Source organism: Dermacentor andersoni, chromosome 11, assembly GCF_023375885.2.
Source record: "Dermacentor andersoni chromosome 11, qqDerAnde1_hic_scaffold, whole genome shotgun sequence".
Classification (NCBI taxonomy): Eukaryota; Metazoa; Arthropoda; class Arachnida; order Ixodida; family Ixodidae; genus Dermacentor; species Dermacentor andersoni.
In genome coordinates, this window is record NC_092824.1 from 102,594,618 (window position 1) to 102,610,068 (window position 15,451).

Below are 15,451 nucleotides of genomic sequence, written 5' to 3' on the forward strand. Positions count from 1 at the left end.
TTCGTGTTCACAGCGTTTTTCTACACCTCGAAATGTATAGAGTACTATTAAATTTACAGTGAGGGCATATATACCGTAATAAACAAAGCCACAAGAACGTTTCAATACACAAAGCACGAAGATCAGACAAATCCATGTACTTCCCGCCTTTCCCGTGGAGGCTGAACGACTGCAGCGCCACAGTTCCCCTCTAGTAGTTATCGTAGGAAACTCTATGGGGCATACTATGGAGTCCACTATTTCGTTGTTTTTACCAGCTCTATGGTTTTTTACATGTAAGAGCGGCGCAAGAAACTTGCTTCAATCTGTGAGTCGACGGTCCGATGCCTGTGGCAGACCTGCGGCAGTGATGATGCATTCTTTTGTGCCGTCTTGCCCTCTGAGATGTCAGTGGGGAAACGGCAATTACTCCGCGAATTTACTCCCTTTAATTATACTCCCTTTATTTACTCCCTTTTTAATTATACCTGAATTTTTATCTCAAGCTAGTGTAGAAACCTACTGTTATTAGGACTGGTGTAGAGTCAATCCTCAACAGAAACGCACTTCAAAGAGGGGCCTAATGTTAAGCAATAAAAGTTACATTATCATGAGGCATGACGATGGTCCTGAGCTGCCCCTCAAGTACGTCACATACGGCACCTGTGAACACATACCGTGGAGACAAAGCTTGGCCGATTGTCATGAGTACACAAAAAATAAAACGTCATGTAACAGAGCACCGCACTTTTCTCATCTAAAAAAGAATAAAAATAAATATGAAATGAGCAAGTGGGCCTGATACTAATACTTACAGGTGAGGTGGCGGGTAAACTTAGGCTTTTCTATATAAAATGTTCAATTTTTAACGCTTTCCCCTTAGACCAATAACTGACAGGTATTCGAGCAGTAAATCTAAAACCCACCGCTGTTTTGAAGGGCTGGGCATTGAACCTAAGATGCTGGGTACCGTTATCCGATCGTGGCCAATAATTTCCATTCGTCACTCAAAAATTGTATTTCGTCGCGTTACAGGGGCAGTTGAAGTAGCATGTTCTTCACTGTCTCTAAGCTGCGACAGTTATCACAGTAGGGATTAGTGGTATGCCCTATAAGGTATAGATAATTGTTCGTGCGTGCCATGTTCAGTCGAAGACGATGGTACAATGTCTCTAAGTGTTCAGATAGTGTTCGTGTAATTTTCGATCGCACTTCAGGATCAATATAACGCAGAAAATTGTCTTGTTGAAACGGAAGATTCCAGAGGGGATATTTTTCTTGATAGGTATATTTCTTTTACATGTTCAAACAGTCACCTTTGGTAAAAAAATATTATGTTGACATTTCGGTATTGGGGTCTGTTTCGGACGGCTTCATCAGCTTTTCGTTTCCCGAAATACCCGCACGGCCAGGCATCTACTGGAACATGGTGCAATTCCCAGTAATCTTAGCCTCGTGCAGAAATACAGGAGGGCCTCCGTAATGTCATAAAGCTCAGCTTACGTAGGTTATGTCGCTCGCTCAAGGCGAAACGAGAATCCTTTCCCTGTAGAGGGCACAAAAATATCCGCATGATGGGCGGGGTTGAGTTGTAGAGCCATCTGCCAAAATGTGCGTTGCGGTTGCGTATACTTTGTGCACATATTGCAGAGCTGCCTGATAACTCGTTGCTTGAGGCGTTTTCTCTTTCGCACGGATTAAAATCATATACGGCACGATTTCCAGTGGTGACAGTCTCCAGAGTGGTATGTTTCGTGGCAAAGCTTGTGATGCCTCAGCAGGAATTGACACTCAGCAACAAACGCACGGTACACCTTTATAGGCGCACTTCACCCACTTTAGATGCAGGTCCTAGAAAACTCGACGTGTGAGGAGCCTACGAGAGCACATCACATTGTGCATGAAATTCCAAGTTTGTAGGACATGGGAGGTATAGAAACGTCACTTTGAGAAATGAGAGTGTGGAAGGTCACCCGTGACTTAAGCGTACGCCGGCCATAACGGAAAACCACGCCAAAGAAAGGGAACTGTTGTTGAACAAGATCCCTCACTTGCAGTCAAATAAGGAGCAGCGAAGTATATACAAACAAAGCCAGCTCATGCGGAGGGCACTCCTGTTTTTTAAAGTATCATGATACGCTTTATCATAAGGTTTATTGCCGAAAGCTGTACGAAAGGGCAGATTTAATGCGATATCATTATAGGCGGATTTCAGTCATTTTGGAAGTTCCCAGCTAACTGAAAATGTGGGCCGCTTCCGTAGGCCGTGCATTCTAACATGTGGTTGTATTGCTCTAACTGTCACGAGGGAAGAATATTAAAAATGGTACGTGCCGCACACGCCGGATGTTTCAAAAAGAAACTTTGATACAGACGAAGCAAGCACGCCTGTCACTGGGGCCTAATGTTCAGTGCACTGGGCTGCCCTGCTGGAAGTTCAAAATATTTCATTCCCCACCAGCCGAGAACTAGCCTATCCATTTAATGCATCGTGCATCGCACCACAACCACCTGAATGCCGTTTACCCTGAACGAGCTGATATATCCACTTTTCAGCAGTCTCTTTTTTTTTTTTTTTGCGCACAGCCAATGTGTGGAATGACCTTGCCACACAAATTGCCATGGTGACCGGACCACCTTCTCTTCAAAGACTCCCTCATTAATGACGATGCCGATTGATGTAACGTGTTTACTGCCATTGTAATACCCACCCCTCATGCAACGCGCTCGGGCCTTTGGAAATCAATAAAATAAAATAATTCCAACCGTTGATCACGCATTTATTTGACCTTTGAAGGCGCACTTCGCCCCCTTTGGAGGTATGTACTACAAAATTCGAGGTGTGTGGAGTGTACTCGAGCAAGCCACATTGGACACGAGGTATACAAACGTCACTTTGATAAATGAGAGGGTTGAAGGTCACCCGCGACTTACGCGTCCGCAGCTCTCAAGACGTCACAAGCATAACAAACTAAACGTGTTGTCGCATACTATGGGATTTCGCGGAGCTAAGTTCAAGCCCAGCTATCTATAGCGCCCTTTTATCTTCTTGGTGCGCGAAAAGAACTAAAAGGTGCATGAATATCTTTCTTTAGGTGATATACCAGGAATATTTAGAAACGTCAGCGCATCTCTTACGGAAACAGAACATTCGCCAGTTAGTGTTAAATAGCCAGTGACATTCTATGTTCAAGAAATAGCCGCCAATGATAAGGAAAAGTTTGTCGAATTTAACAGCAGGTCTAATGGCACTCTACAAATCTGGTATCTGCTTTCCGCTGTTATGCTTGGACTTTTCGAAGAGTCGCCTAGACCTGCCATGCTCTTTTAAGCACACTACCTGAAACATCGGTGTACCCCAGCTACAGGCAAAACACATATTTCTACCGGCCAAATTAAAGTTTATTGCGCAGCACCACCTCAACTAAGCACATAAGAACCGCCTGCAAGTCAACACAGGCGAATGTATATGCGTAGATAAAGAGAGCTGCGTAGAGGTATTCGGCATACCATCCCTTGCTGTGCCATGATCTGGCTGCTGGATCTCTTAGCTCCCTGTACACAACTAAGCGACAGAAATAAATTGTCGACCTACAACTTTCGAAGCTGCTGGTATCCCCGCTGCAATGCAAAAACTGAGGACCTATACTGTACAAGATGTCGCAGTACCCATGGACTCCAAGCCAGCGCTACGACAATAGCGCTCTTTGCCTCTGTGATAACTTCACAAAACAATCTCTGGCGCTGATTAAGCACCTCGATACCATATGCAAAATTCCAGTGGGTTCCATCGCACTTTGAAACTGCAGGGAATTACAAATCTGACACTCTTGCGCGCATAGCACTGTCACATACATGAAGTAACAGAAAGTACGCAATCCGTAAAAATTAATTGCACACACTGGGATCCTCATAGATATGCCTCTAGCCGAGACATTACAGATGCAACTCGAAACAGGAAACTGGTGCTGACAATGGCCAATTGCCTGAAGAAAACTTCGTCTCCTACATTCCGACACCTTGATGTTCTTGCCAATGATGAAGAGTATGAGCACGTTTGCTGTATACGAAGACGGCTGGAATGAAAAGGACTACGCACTAAGGATCTTGAAGATTTGCGTGCTTCTCGACGAGCACAGCGCCAAATTAGACGCTATCTCAAAAAATTATGTCGGCAGCGGTGGAGGGATTTCTGTGCAACGCTTGGTGTTCACAAACATGAGGCGCTTCATCAGAAGTTTGCGGATGCCAAGCCAGTGGTCTTTCCCTTTCATTGCGGTTTCCTTACACGAAGGACAAACCACGAAAAGAACTTCCTGCACTGTAGTTGATACTAACAAAAACTCTTCCTCCGGTATCGATGAAGTCAGCCGTCAAGCTATAGCGCAGCTTTCCCGCAACTGCCATCTCCAACAGCTCGAAATGTGCAATACTTCATGGGCCAGTGGTACAGTGCCTGTCAAAAGGAAACTCGCTAACGTTGTACTTGGCAACAAGCCAGGGAAGCAGCTGCGCATCTTTCCGACCTATAGCTCTGCTCAGTTGTGTAGGGAACCTAATAGAAACAAATTATTCATTAGCGAATAACATATTTCTTTAAACGCGAAGCATCTATCCAAAAGAAATGAATGGAATTTGGCAGAATAAATCAGCACTGGACAATATAATATTCCTGATTTCCATCTCAGAAGCATGTCTATTCCAATCGTATTCTTTTTTCACATAAATACGCCTGATATTGTGTTTTACATCCCTAAATTTTTTAGCCCCGTGATGCTGTAGGCCTTGGGTGAAGCCTTATGAGTGGATATCTAACTATATTGAAGGACGGCAGCTTTTCATAACAGCTCCTGAAGGTCCGACATGTTGATTCGCTGTTGACAAAAAATTGTTCCACAAGAGACAGTTGTTTGCCTTCTTTTACCATTCAACATCACCCTCGTTCACTTGAAAAAGCACCTGCCAGCTAGGGTACATATGACAATGCACGCTGATAGACACTTGCGGATAAACTGCGTCGCAATCTCGTCGAGTAACTCAACAGAGAGTGCAGCGAGCGCTTTTCAACATGTCATCATATCTTACATAGTAGCGGCTACAATTTTTACTCTTAAGGGGCGCTGCTGTGGCCTTTACTCCCAAGCGCATGGATAACCAATTACTACTTAATGGCCGAGCCCTTCCCTACGTACAAACAAAGCAATTTCTGGATGCCTTGATCGACCGTAACCTCTCCTGAACACCGGAAGTAACGATGTTATGGGGGCGAATCTCCGGCGCATCCCACATTATTAGTTTTCTTGCTGGATCTCGCGGACGCAGCGACTGCCGGTCGATGGTGACGCTTCATAATGCTTACTTTTGTGGGCTCCTGCGCTATACCCTTCCTGCAGCGACTATCCCAAACTAACAAGAAAAGCTAGGAATCGACACGTAACAATTGCCTGCGTGTCTATCTCGGTCTTCCGAAGGGGCCGTCTTGTAGATAACAAATAGCTGAGGCCAACTGTTTCAGTCTTAACGCGCTGCGAAACCAGAAAACGACACGGTTGCATATAAGGCGCGTGGTTCAAAACTCAAAACAATTCCAAATTCAGGCAAACTCTTGGCGAAATTCGACTTACTATCCCCCTTCTTGAACGTACCACAGATGATGCCATTACCTTTCCCTTTGTGGATGCAGTTTCCCCTGCACGTTCAAGAAGAACATGCCTCAAGCAGCTATTTTACACACAACACTGACTTTCATCAGCGGGAAGTACTAGACTACGAGGCACATATTTGCATATAATTCCTCTACACAGCACAGCTCTTCCTGTGGTCTCTCCGTTTCTTCCACAGGCCAGACATTTTCATTGTGTTTAGAGAGAATAACATCATCTTCATCGTCTCAGGTGTATTCGATGGAACAGTCGACGAAATACGTACTATGGGAGCTTCAACAGCACCGAACACTTTTCACAGGCAATATCAATATTTCACAAGCTTGAACAATATGGCCCCCGGTGGCTTCACTCCCTCCCGTAGGCGGTGGCTGGGACTGCCACTCTAGAAGCTTTATATAACCTCCTTGAGCTACATGCAGCATGCAAGTGCTACATGCAAGGCTACATGTTGGGACACCTGACGCTATACAATGCAACAGCAATGCAAAGTGTGACCGTATCGACACTGCACGGCGCGCCTCTCACATCGCATGGCAAATGGCACGATACGACGCTAATCATGATGATGATGACTTATTGACATTCCCTTTGAAAAAGGGACGGTGACAAATAGTCACCTAGCGTGCTCCATTTAATCAGGTTGTCTAGACATGTTGTATTTTTCTCGCATTTTTGCATACACCTCTTTAACTGTTTTGCTTCCTTAAACCTTCTCTGAGATATCCACCTTATACCAGTACCTATGCAACTGTTGCATGGCATGCCACCTTGTGCAATAATATGCAACTGCAATAGAAAATGTCCACGTATCGACGCTACGTGGCATGCATCTCAGATCGCTGAACAAGTGGCACGACACGATGATCATGATGAAGGTGGTGATGATTTATTGGCATTCCCATTGAGGAGTGGGGGTGGCCGTCACCTTGACTGCTTGATTTAAGCAGGTATGCGACACATGTTTTTCATTACACTAATTCTTATACCATAGTCATACCCATTATCTTATGCTTTTTCAAGACTTCTCTAGCTACCTTGTAACACTACCTATTCAACTGCTACATGGCGTCTCGCCTGGTGTAATAATATGCAAAGGCTAATAATATGCAATGTAAGCACGCATAGACGCTACTCGGCTCGCATCTGACATCACAAGTCGTATGGTGCTATGTAACGATGAAGTCGATTTAGTGGCATCCCCTTTGAAACGGGGACGGGATATAGTCACCTAGCCAGCTTGATTTAATTGGGTATACCTGTTTATTGGTTTGTTTGCTTTCATCGTAGACTTTTTATACACCTCCTTTATTTCTTTTTCTCCCTCGTACCTTTTTCTTCCCGAAAAAGGTGTTTCAACGAAGACTCAGTTTTCAGAAATGATTTTTAGGGCAGACATACTCAACTGCAATACCAACAAATTAAACCATCGAAACACTAAGCTACACCTATATATAATTTCTATAGGTTACCTTAGGCAGCAGCCACGGCTGTGTTGAAGGTGGTCATTATTAAGTTTATTCGTGTCGTCGCCATAGGACATTATTTAAAGAAACAGCCACCATTTCTATTCGGTACATCGTTATCTTACTTAGAGAAACCCCACTACGTAGGATATAGGCATTGATTCGCATACGTCACAGGCGCGTGAATCTCGGCTTGTAGGTGACCTCGTGCGCACGCCCTCTGCGCACTTAGCAGGGAAATAAATTAAAAATGAAAACCAACTCCGTTTAGCATTTCAAAACTTGTTTTCAAACCCTAGACGATGTCATGGCGTTCAGTAACGCACAGCAAACGTCAGTTGTTTACGCACATAGAAATGAATAATGCCGTCACTCTAGAACTCGTACATAAATGTATTTGTGCAGACGTCAGTGTTGTTTCTGGCAACGGTGTTTATTCACTGGAAATGGCATCCGAACGCACTCCCCGATGAGAAGCAGGGATCATCACAGTAGCGAAATACGCCAATTAAAATGAAGTTAGGTACAGCAAATCATATATTATGAAAATAATAGGAAGTAATACTTAGGAATCAAATTAGGTGACCTCGCAAGCTCCCAGTCTCATTCGGCCATGGATGGCGTGGAGCACGCGAGCGAAATGCAGCAGCGAAGTGAAAACTGAATGTTTTAAGTTTGTCATATGCAATATGGTTATGGAGCAAAGTGTAGCGATGAAGCAGTGTGCCGTTGTGTTTGCCGCTTGTCAGCTTTCCAGTCACAGCTTCACCGTCACCATATGGTGAAAAACACCATATGTCGAAGTAGCACCATACCGTGCTACTGCGGATCAAACACTGGCCCTTCGGTTCATGTTCGCGCTTACCACAGCGTCGTCGCACAGCTTCAGCGATAAACGATAACTACGAGGCTTCATGAATAACCAAGACACCGAGAGAGACGACATCAGTGCAAGTGTTTCGCAGGCCACAACCATCAATTCCGCTGAGGACGCGGAGTAGGCTGGGTGCAGATGGGTAAAGTATGCGAGATGCAAGGTGGTGGTGTCAGCTGCGAGAGGCCAGCTGCTGTCGATATAAACGAGTTCAAGTAAAATCGCTAGTCCACCGGTTAATCTGCTTGCACTAGAACAACTATTAGCTGGTGCAAACCTCTTTGAGATAATATTGTAACAATGTGGTAACACTCCCTACCCGTCCCCACCCTCATCCTCTGATCACTGCAGGATTTGTACTAATATATCAAGTCACCAGTAGTTTGTTCATCCAGAAATAACCACATTACGAACGTAGCCGGAAAAAAGAGTAAAGGTGCCTACTTCATCAAATGGCTTAGCGAAGCCATCACGACGGGCTTACGTTAAAGGGAAACTAGACAGAAAACTAAATCACCTTAGCCTGATCAAATATTCTTTCAAAAATCTATTTCTGTTGAATGCGCTGAGGCCAAATTTCCGATTTACAGGCGCTCGCTGATAACCCGGCGCCGGCAGGAAGGCGTGACGTCATGCCTGTCTACGCATTTTCTGGTATTCGGGCCGTTGTGGCCCCCTAAAGGCTCTCCAAATGTGCTAAGTTTAACCTTTCACTGTCTTAGAGTATAGTGCAGTACGTCTTTACTCATACACATTAACTGGACTAGAGCTGATGACGTCAAATTCATGAAGTCAAGATAAGCCAGTGCAGGAAGCTCAAGGTGTCGTTGACAACTTCATTTCGTACTTGCGCCTTTGCTGGTTCACCAAATCTGCTCAGAAAGTGGATTTTTCTTATGGATATTGTCCAAGAATAATACACTGCAGCACAACTTTTTTTCCTCTTTAACGTCTTTTTCAAAAGTGTAACATGACGTCCTTCATTGCCTCTTTGACCTTATCGCTGTTTTAATGCCATTCACTTCGTTCACGTACTCAGTTCTCTGCCCTTTCTTAGACAAACACCGAAAGCATTTTGCTGGAATGATCGTTTCCCCTAGGTAAAGAATATCGGTGAAGTTGTGTTCGCTCATCGTGACTTGGAAAAGAAAAACCCCAAGGAATATTATGTTATCGTCGTGTCTAATCTCGGTTCTTTTGTTAGATGGGCCGGTCCTTATATATAGACACTAGGTAAATTTACACTACGGTTGAAACGACAAAATAAGCTAAAGTGTTTCCCTGCAAACAATTTAAGTGTCTCCATCTAGCTTAAAAATCATTTATTAAAGTCACCAAGGCTCATCTAATCTAAGCTAGCCCGGAGTGATCCAGTGCGACTAATCGCTCAACATAGCTTCTACGCTAAGCCGCTCTCTGCAGGACTCTTTCGTTATGCTATCGCTAGAAAAATTCTGAAAGCAACATCTCTAAGAAGAATTAGTGAACATCCATCTTCTATCAGCACTTCTGTGTGAGACCACTGACTATAGATGGCATGCTCAATGTTGCCCAGGTGTCGCATCAGCCGTTAGGTTTTATTCTCAAGCTTTTAACATAGTGCCTGCACGTTGTAGCACCGTTTAAAAGGTAAAATTATGGGTTGCACGTATCAAAACCACGATCTGATTATGAGGCACGCCGTAGTAGGGGACTCCTGAAATTTGGAGCACCTGACGTTCTTTAACATGCACCTAAATCTAAGCACACAGGCGTTTTCGCAGTTCGCCCCCCCCCCCCCTGCCATCGAAATGCAGCCGCCGTGGCCGGGATTCAATCCTGCGACCTCGTGATAATTGGGCTACACGACGGTTCCCTATAACAGCGGGAAACCTGGTTCCATAAAGCGAGTTCCATAAAGTGGGGTAATCCCGGAGACGGCTTCTGCCTACAGACCTGTAGCTGCTGGCAATTTATAATGACAATTACAGATTGTAAATAATTAAAGTTGCCTTCAGCAATTCGGTGCCTTGCTACACTGCTTGAACGCTAACCGTATAAAAGTCTACAGTGATATTGAGATGGATTCTGCAGGAATTTTAAAGCTTTGGCTCTTTAATCAACACTCTTAAGTTTCCCGAAATTTTAGAATTTGCATATGGTAAGAAGCACAATTATTGTTCTTCAGCTGGTTTTTTCGGGGAGGCGGACATTACTAGCACGAGAAATCTAAACACACATTCAAAGGATCAACAAAATATCAGTGAGTACCTTCTTGGAGAGTTGCTTTACAGCAAATAAAGCAGTCTACAAGTCGTAATCTTTGAGTTTGCAAGATGTGTCCGCAGAAGGGGAATTTCCAGGATCACACCAGTTTCGAGATATTATTTCCCAAAATGTGAGACGAAATACGTATTACTGCATGTACTGTTACTGTTACTACGTTAACTTTAGGGCCAGGCTCCCGAAAACCAGCACGGAAATGTGTAATTTCGACGCACTAGATAGTGCCAGTGACCGCATCTCTGTTCCCCGTAGTGAAACCGGCCCAGAACGTAATACGTAACAATTACGTGTACTCGGCTAATAGGCATCACTAAAGCACGCGGACTTACTAAGAGAGCAGCCAGGTGCGCCGTTTAGTCTGCAGGTTTACCAAACGTTCCCTTAAACCTATTTCCAAAGTGCGTGCAATTTGCTTACTTTCCTTCTAATCAAATAAACCACACCTTAGGGAGCCCACATGCTCCCTATCATACCCCAGCTCATTGCGCCGTCTTGTGTCGAACTACAGAGCTTGTGGGCAGACAGCTGCTTGTCTAACCGAAAGACGGCAGCAGAAGCACGCGCATAGTAGGCTCCCTACTATGCGCGTGCTTCTGCTGCCGTTACATTACATTCCATTACATGCGTACGCCAACGCCCTGATTTCTTTTCCTTAGGTGTATTGCAGGAGCTTAATGAGGGGGGGGGGGAATAGGAGGGCACGTTAAGGCTCTATTATGCTCCATTAGGTTCCCTGCGATTCCGCTGCAATTGACTTATATTACCTGTGTAGCCAATACTCACCTGATATCATTGTATTGCAAGAAACCTGGTTATCAGCAGAAAAGACATTTCATCAAAGAAATTACCGTATACATTTTGCTTGGACCGTCCCTTTCATGATGGTGGCTTGCTATCTCTTTAAAAAGTGCGCACAGGACTAAAACGGCTTAGCAGCTTACGACTTTAGAAAGCGAAATTCTAGATATAGACATCTCTATTCCAGGCCTCATCCCAACCACTTTAGTTAATGTTTATTTCCTCGGAGGTATTCTGAATACAAGTGCCCTAGATACAGTAATCATGTCCTGCAGAAAAGAAATCAGTTTTGCCGGAGTCTTTAGCTCCCACCATACTTCGTGGGGGTAGAAGACTGATTCGAGTGGTAAACGCTTGTGGGATTGGGCTGCTAACAATATTTTATCATGCATTAACCACACGAACACCGACATTTATTAGTAGTAAGTCACTTTCCGCAATAGATCTCACCTTCGCTAGTACTAATTTGTCTATCTCCACTTGGTCCGCTATAAACTCGGGCACAAGTAGTGACCACCTTTCTATTCTTTTTGAGCTCGTATCGCCATTGAATCATATTTCTACGTATTCTAACACTTTTGTTAGTTTCAGCACATTAAAAAAAGTCTTACAGATGGCTTTATTGAATCAGCAATTGGATAACGAAGAGGAAAAAGCCATAAACTTATTGTCTGTTTTAAAACATTTCGTAAAATATCTCAATTCACTGTGCGCTCCCCTAAAAGCGGGTCTTCTAATCCTTGGTGGAACGCGAAATGCTCACGACATTACAGAATAAGAAAAGCAGTGTAGCAGGAACTACTTCATAACCAGTGCCCTAGCAAATGGAGAGACTATAAGTTCGTGGCAGCAACATTTAAATTAACAGTTGCGAATGTGAAGGACAACTTTGATTGTGAGCACTTCAAATTTCTTTCTAAGACCACCAACAAAAAAAACACTTTTTCGATTTCTGAGAAGTACAAAGGTCCTTCCGGCACAAACAAACGCCAACTCTGTGGTTCCAACACCCCGCAAATTGGCCAAATTACTGGAAGATACTGCTAAAGGTCTAGAATGTCGGTTTAACTACATTTTGCCAAATCACGCTACGCCGCCTACTCATGGTGAAGAGTTCGAAGAAGTGACGATTTCAGAGCTGCAAAGTGTACTAACCAAGTTGTCTAATTCAGCGCCAGGCCCCGATGACATTACTACGTCAATAATAAAAAACTTTATTTAAAATATCATCGCACGCCTTACTTATAATGGTAAACCATTCTATTAAAAATTCGAGGATTTCCTAGAATGGAGGCGTGCGAAAGTTATCCAATAATTATTAAAGAAAGCAAGCTGCCGGTCACAACTTAGATAACATTATACCAATATCTCTTACATCTAATGTAGTAAAACTCGTCGAAAGTACCTTACACGACCGCATAGATAATTGGCTGATAAGGAACATGATCTTGAGCCCATGCCAAATTGGCTTCAGAGGTGGTGGCTCGATTCGGTGTGCCCATGTCGACCAAGAAAATCGCATTCAACTAGCTCGATGACAAAAAAAAATATGCAGCCTTAGTCACTTTGGATCTCACTGAGGCGTACAACATGTAAGCCTAATAAAACGCGCTTCAGAATGTTGGTCTGATAAAATATTTTGCCGCGTGGGTTTATGAATTTTTAAACGGCAGGGAATTTTACTTCTCTGTACGCGGATTGGCTTCAACAACTTATCGACAGTCAAGAGGTCTCCCACAGGGATCAGTTCTATCTCCATTTCTGTTTAATGTTTTACTGAGTACTGTACCTTTGCAACATGATGTGCATGTGTACTTATACGGCGACCGCATTGCATGTTTTGCTGCATCGGTAGACTTACATGCTTTGCATCAAACTCTGTAGTCTTATACGAACCACCTAGAAATGTGGCTTGATGGAATTAACTTCTCTCTTAATACCAAAAAAAGCGCCGTCCTAGTTTTCTCTCGAAGTCTTCCTGTGCAAATTTCGATTCTTTATCGACTAGAGTGTAACCCACAGGAGAATCCACTTAAATATGTGGGACGAATGTATACCGAAAAGCTTAATTGGCGTCCATATATAGAGCCTATTGCCTCAAAGGGAGCACGCGCAGTAGGAATGCTGCGTAGACTCAGCAGGAATCGAACAGGGTTGCGTCGGCATGCTCTCATTATGGTCTATTGCATGTATGTTCGCCCGATAATGGAGTTTGGCTGCGTTTTGTTTTCTGGCGGATCTGCATAGAAAATTCGGCCTCTGATTCTATCAGAACGAAAGGCCTTACGTTTATGTCTTGGGCTTCGCAAAATTGTCACTAACGATATCTTATATAAAGAAACACGCCTGCCTTCTCTTCTCATGCGATTTGATATGCTAACAGTACAAACTTTTTAAAGATATTTGCATCACCACAGAGGGGATTACAATATGTTTTCGTTAATGAACCGGTCTCATTTCTTAACTTCCAGTGGTACCGATCACGCTGCCCTCAAGTTCTTTTCGCTAAAAAACTATTGGACCCATTAAACGTTCACCTATGTGAGGAGGCCTTACTAAATTTGTCGGTTCCAGACGCTAAAATTGAATTTGATGATATTTTTTTCCAAATAATGCTAAACGTCTTCCTCATCTCTATCTGAATAGTATTCTGGGGGACCACCTTGCACACCTGTGTACAAGACCGTTATAGGAACTGATGCTTTCGTCTGTGAAGAAAATGCAGGTGTAGGTATTGTATAGCCACACCTAAATTGGTATTTTTCGATTCAGCTACCTTACTTTACGCCTACCTTTCAAGCGTAATTATTGGCCATTGTCTTAGCTTTACGCAAATTACTACCATCTCTGTCATCCGCCGTAATCCTAACTGATTGCCTTTCTGTCTGTTCATCACTATACCACACCCAAATTGTCAGATTCATTAAAAACATATTATTCTCTTTTCCCAAGACACTTACGTCTCGTTCGTTTAGTGCGGGTGCCAGATCACAAAGGCCTAGTCTTAAACGAATATGCAGATACACTAGCATTAGCATCCCCCGATGGTCCTATAATCCCCATTTTACCTTCGTCAGCTTTCCCCACTGCGGCGCGATTGAGAAAATATACTGCTACAAATAAGTTCGCGCAATCATCATTGGCAACATCTCATTTCCCCCATCTCAGTTTTCCTTGGAACAACAAATGGTAGTCCTCTAGAAAAACCGAAGTGATGATTACAAGACTACGGTGCCGAGTCTTCCCCACCCCCTGTACTTTTACCTCCGCAGGTCTGGTCTGGCAATATCGTTCTTTATGCCCTTTATGCTATGAGAGTGCAATAAAGGAAAAAATCTGTAATCATAGCCTAAGGGTTAAAAGCACACGGCTGCTGGGTTCTACGGCCGTGGTTCGATTTCCCCATTGGCCATACATTATTTTTTTTCTTCAAGCGAGGCTAGACAAGAACCTAGCTACCTACCACAAAGTGCCAAGGATGAGGCAAAGAATGCTTCGCATTAGAACAGCACGTACGAGTTCCAACCTAGCATCTTCCCTTCTAAAACGTCACGCTCACAAAATTCCTAGTCCACGACACAAGTGACGCGCACGAGTTAAGAGTGGGTTTAGCCCCGGTAATGATCAATGTGTCATATATCCTCCGCCGATTTTGATGTCTTAAAAGGCTGAATAAAGCGCGGTTAGCTTATTGCAAAGCACGTAGTTGCGTTTTTTATTTGCTGGAGTGAACTTTCCCCTGTGAATTAGTTCAACAAAGCAGTTACTAAAAATAATTAGTACATCAATCCGGTAATAACCAAAAAAATAGAAACTTTCTTTGTCTAAAAATGCAATCTCCATGGGCAAACACAAGCTCAAACAAAAATATCTTTTTCTTGATTTCTAATTGTGTTTGTACATTACATCGTTAACAAGATAATTTGCAATTTATAAAATTAGACGTACCGCCTTTATTTGAGGACTACTGTAGTGCATAACAATAAACCAAGCTATCGGGAAAAAAGGAAACATTGACAAAAGCTTCAGGCTGGCAACGCTGTCTTGTTGCCATCTTCTTTCAAGAATTACGATTATCAAATCCGCTTCTAATTTTTCAACCTGCACAAACTTTCGAAATGCCGCAGCATGCCGGATATGGCGCGCATTTGTCCACTTGAGAAGCACTGCATCTCGTGTCCGTGTACGTTTGGCACCTGTCAAAGATGTGGCACTTATTAGAACACGCCCAAAAGCATTGAATAGCCAATCGAAACGCTACTCTAATTTGGCTTACTAAGCAGTACGGCACAATCCGAAGTAGCCGGCCATATGTCTTTTCTTTTTCATTTCTATCTGTATAATAATCAGAGTCATTCATATCTATCGATCCAGTGGTTTCAATGGCAGTGAACGTATGCCCTAAA

At 43.5% G+C, this 15,451-nt stretch overlaps 1 protein-coding gene across 2 annotated transcripts in view; it reads right to left on the reverse strand.

Annotated features, from left to right (window-relative positions):
- Positions 1-14,974: 14,974 nt before the first annotated feature.
- Positions 14,975-15,451, reverse strand: part of LOC126539186 (uncharacterized) — a 41,641-nt gene continuing 41,164 nt past the window's right edge. For both annotated transcript variants that reach the window (XR_011891233.1, XM_055075232.2), the window contains one exon: positions 14,975-15,241. Coding sequence is in view for 1 of the 2 variants with exons in the window: in XM_055075232.2 (XP_054931207.1) it covers positions 15,142-15,241 (100 nt within the window). In the remaining variant the exon portion in view is untranslated. The remainder of the gene's footprint in view (positions 15,242-15,451) is intronic.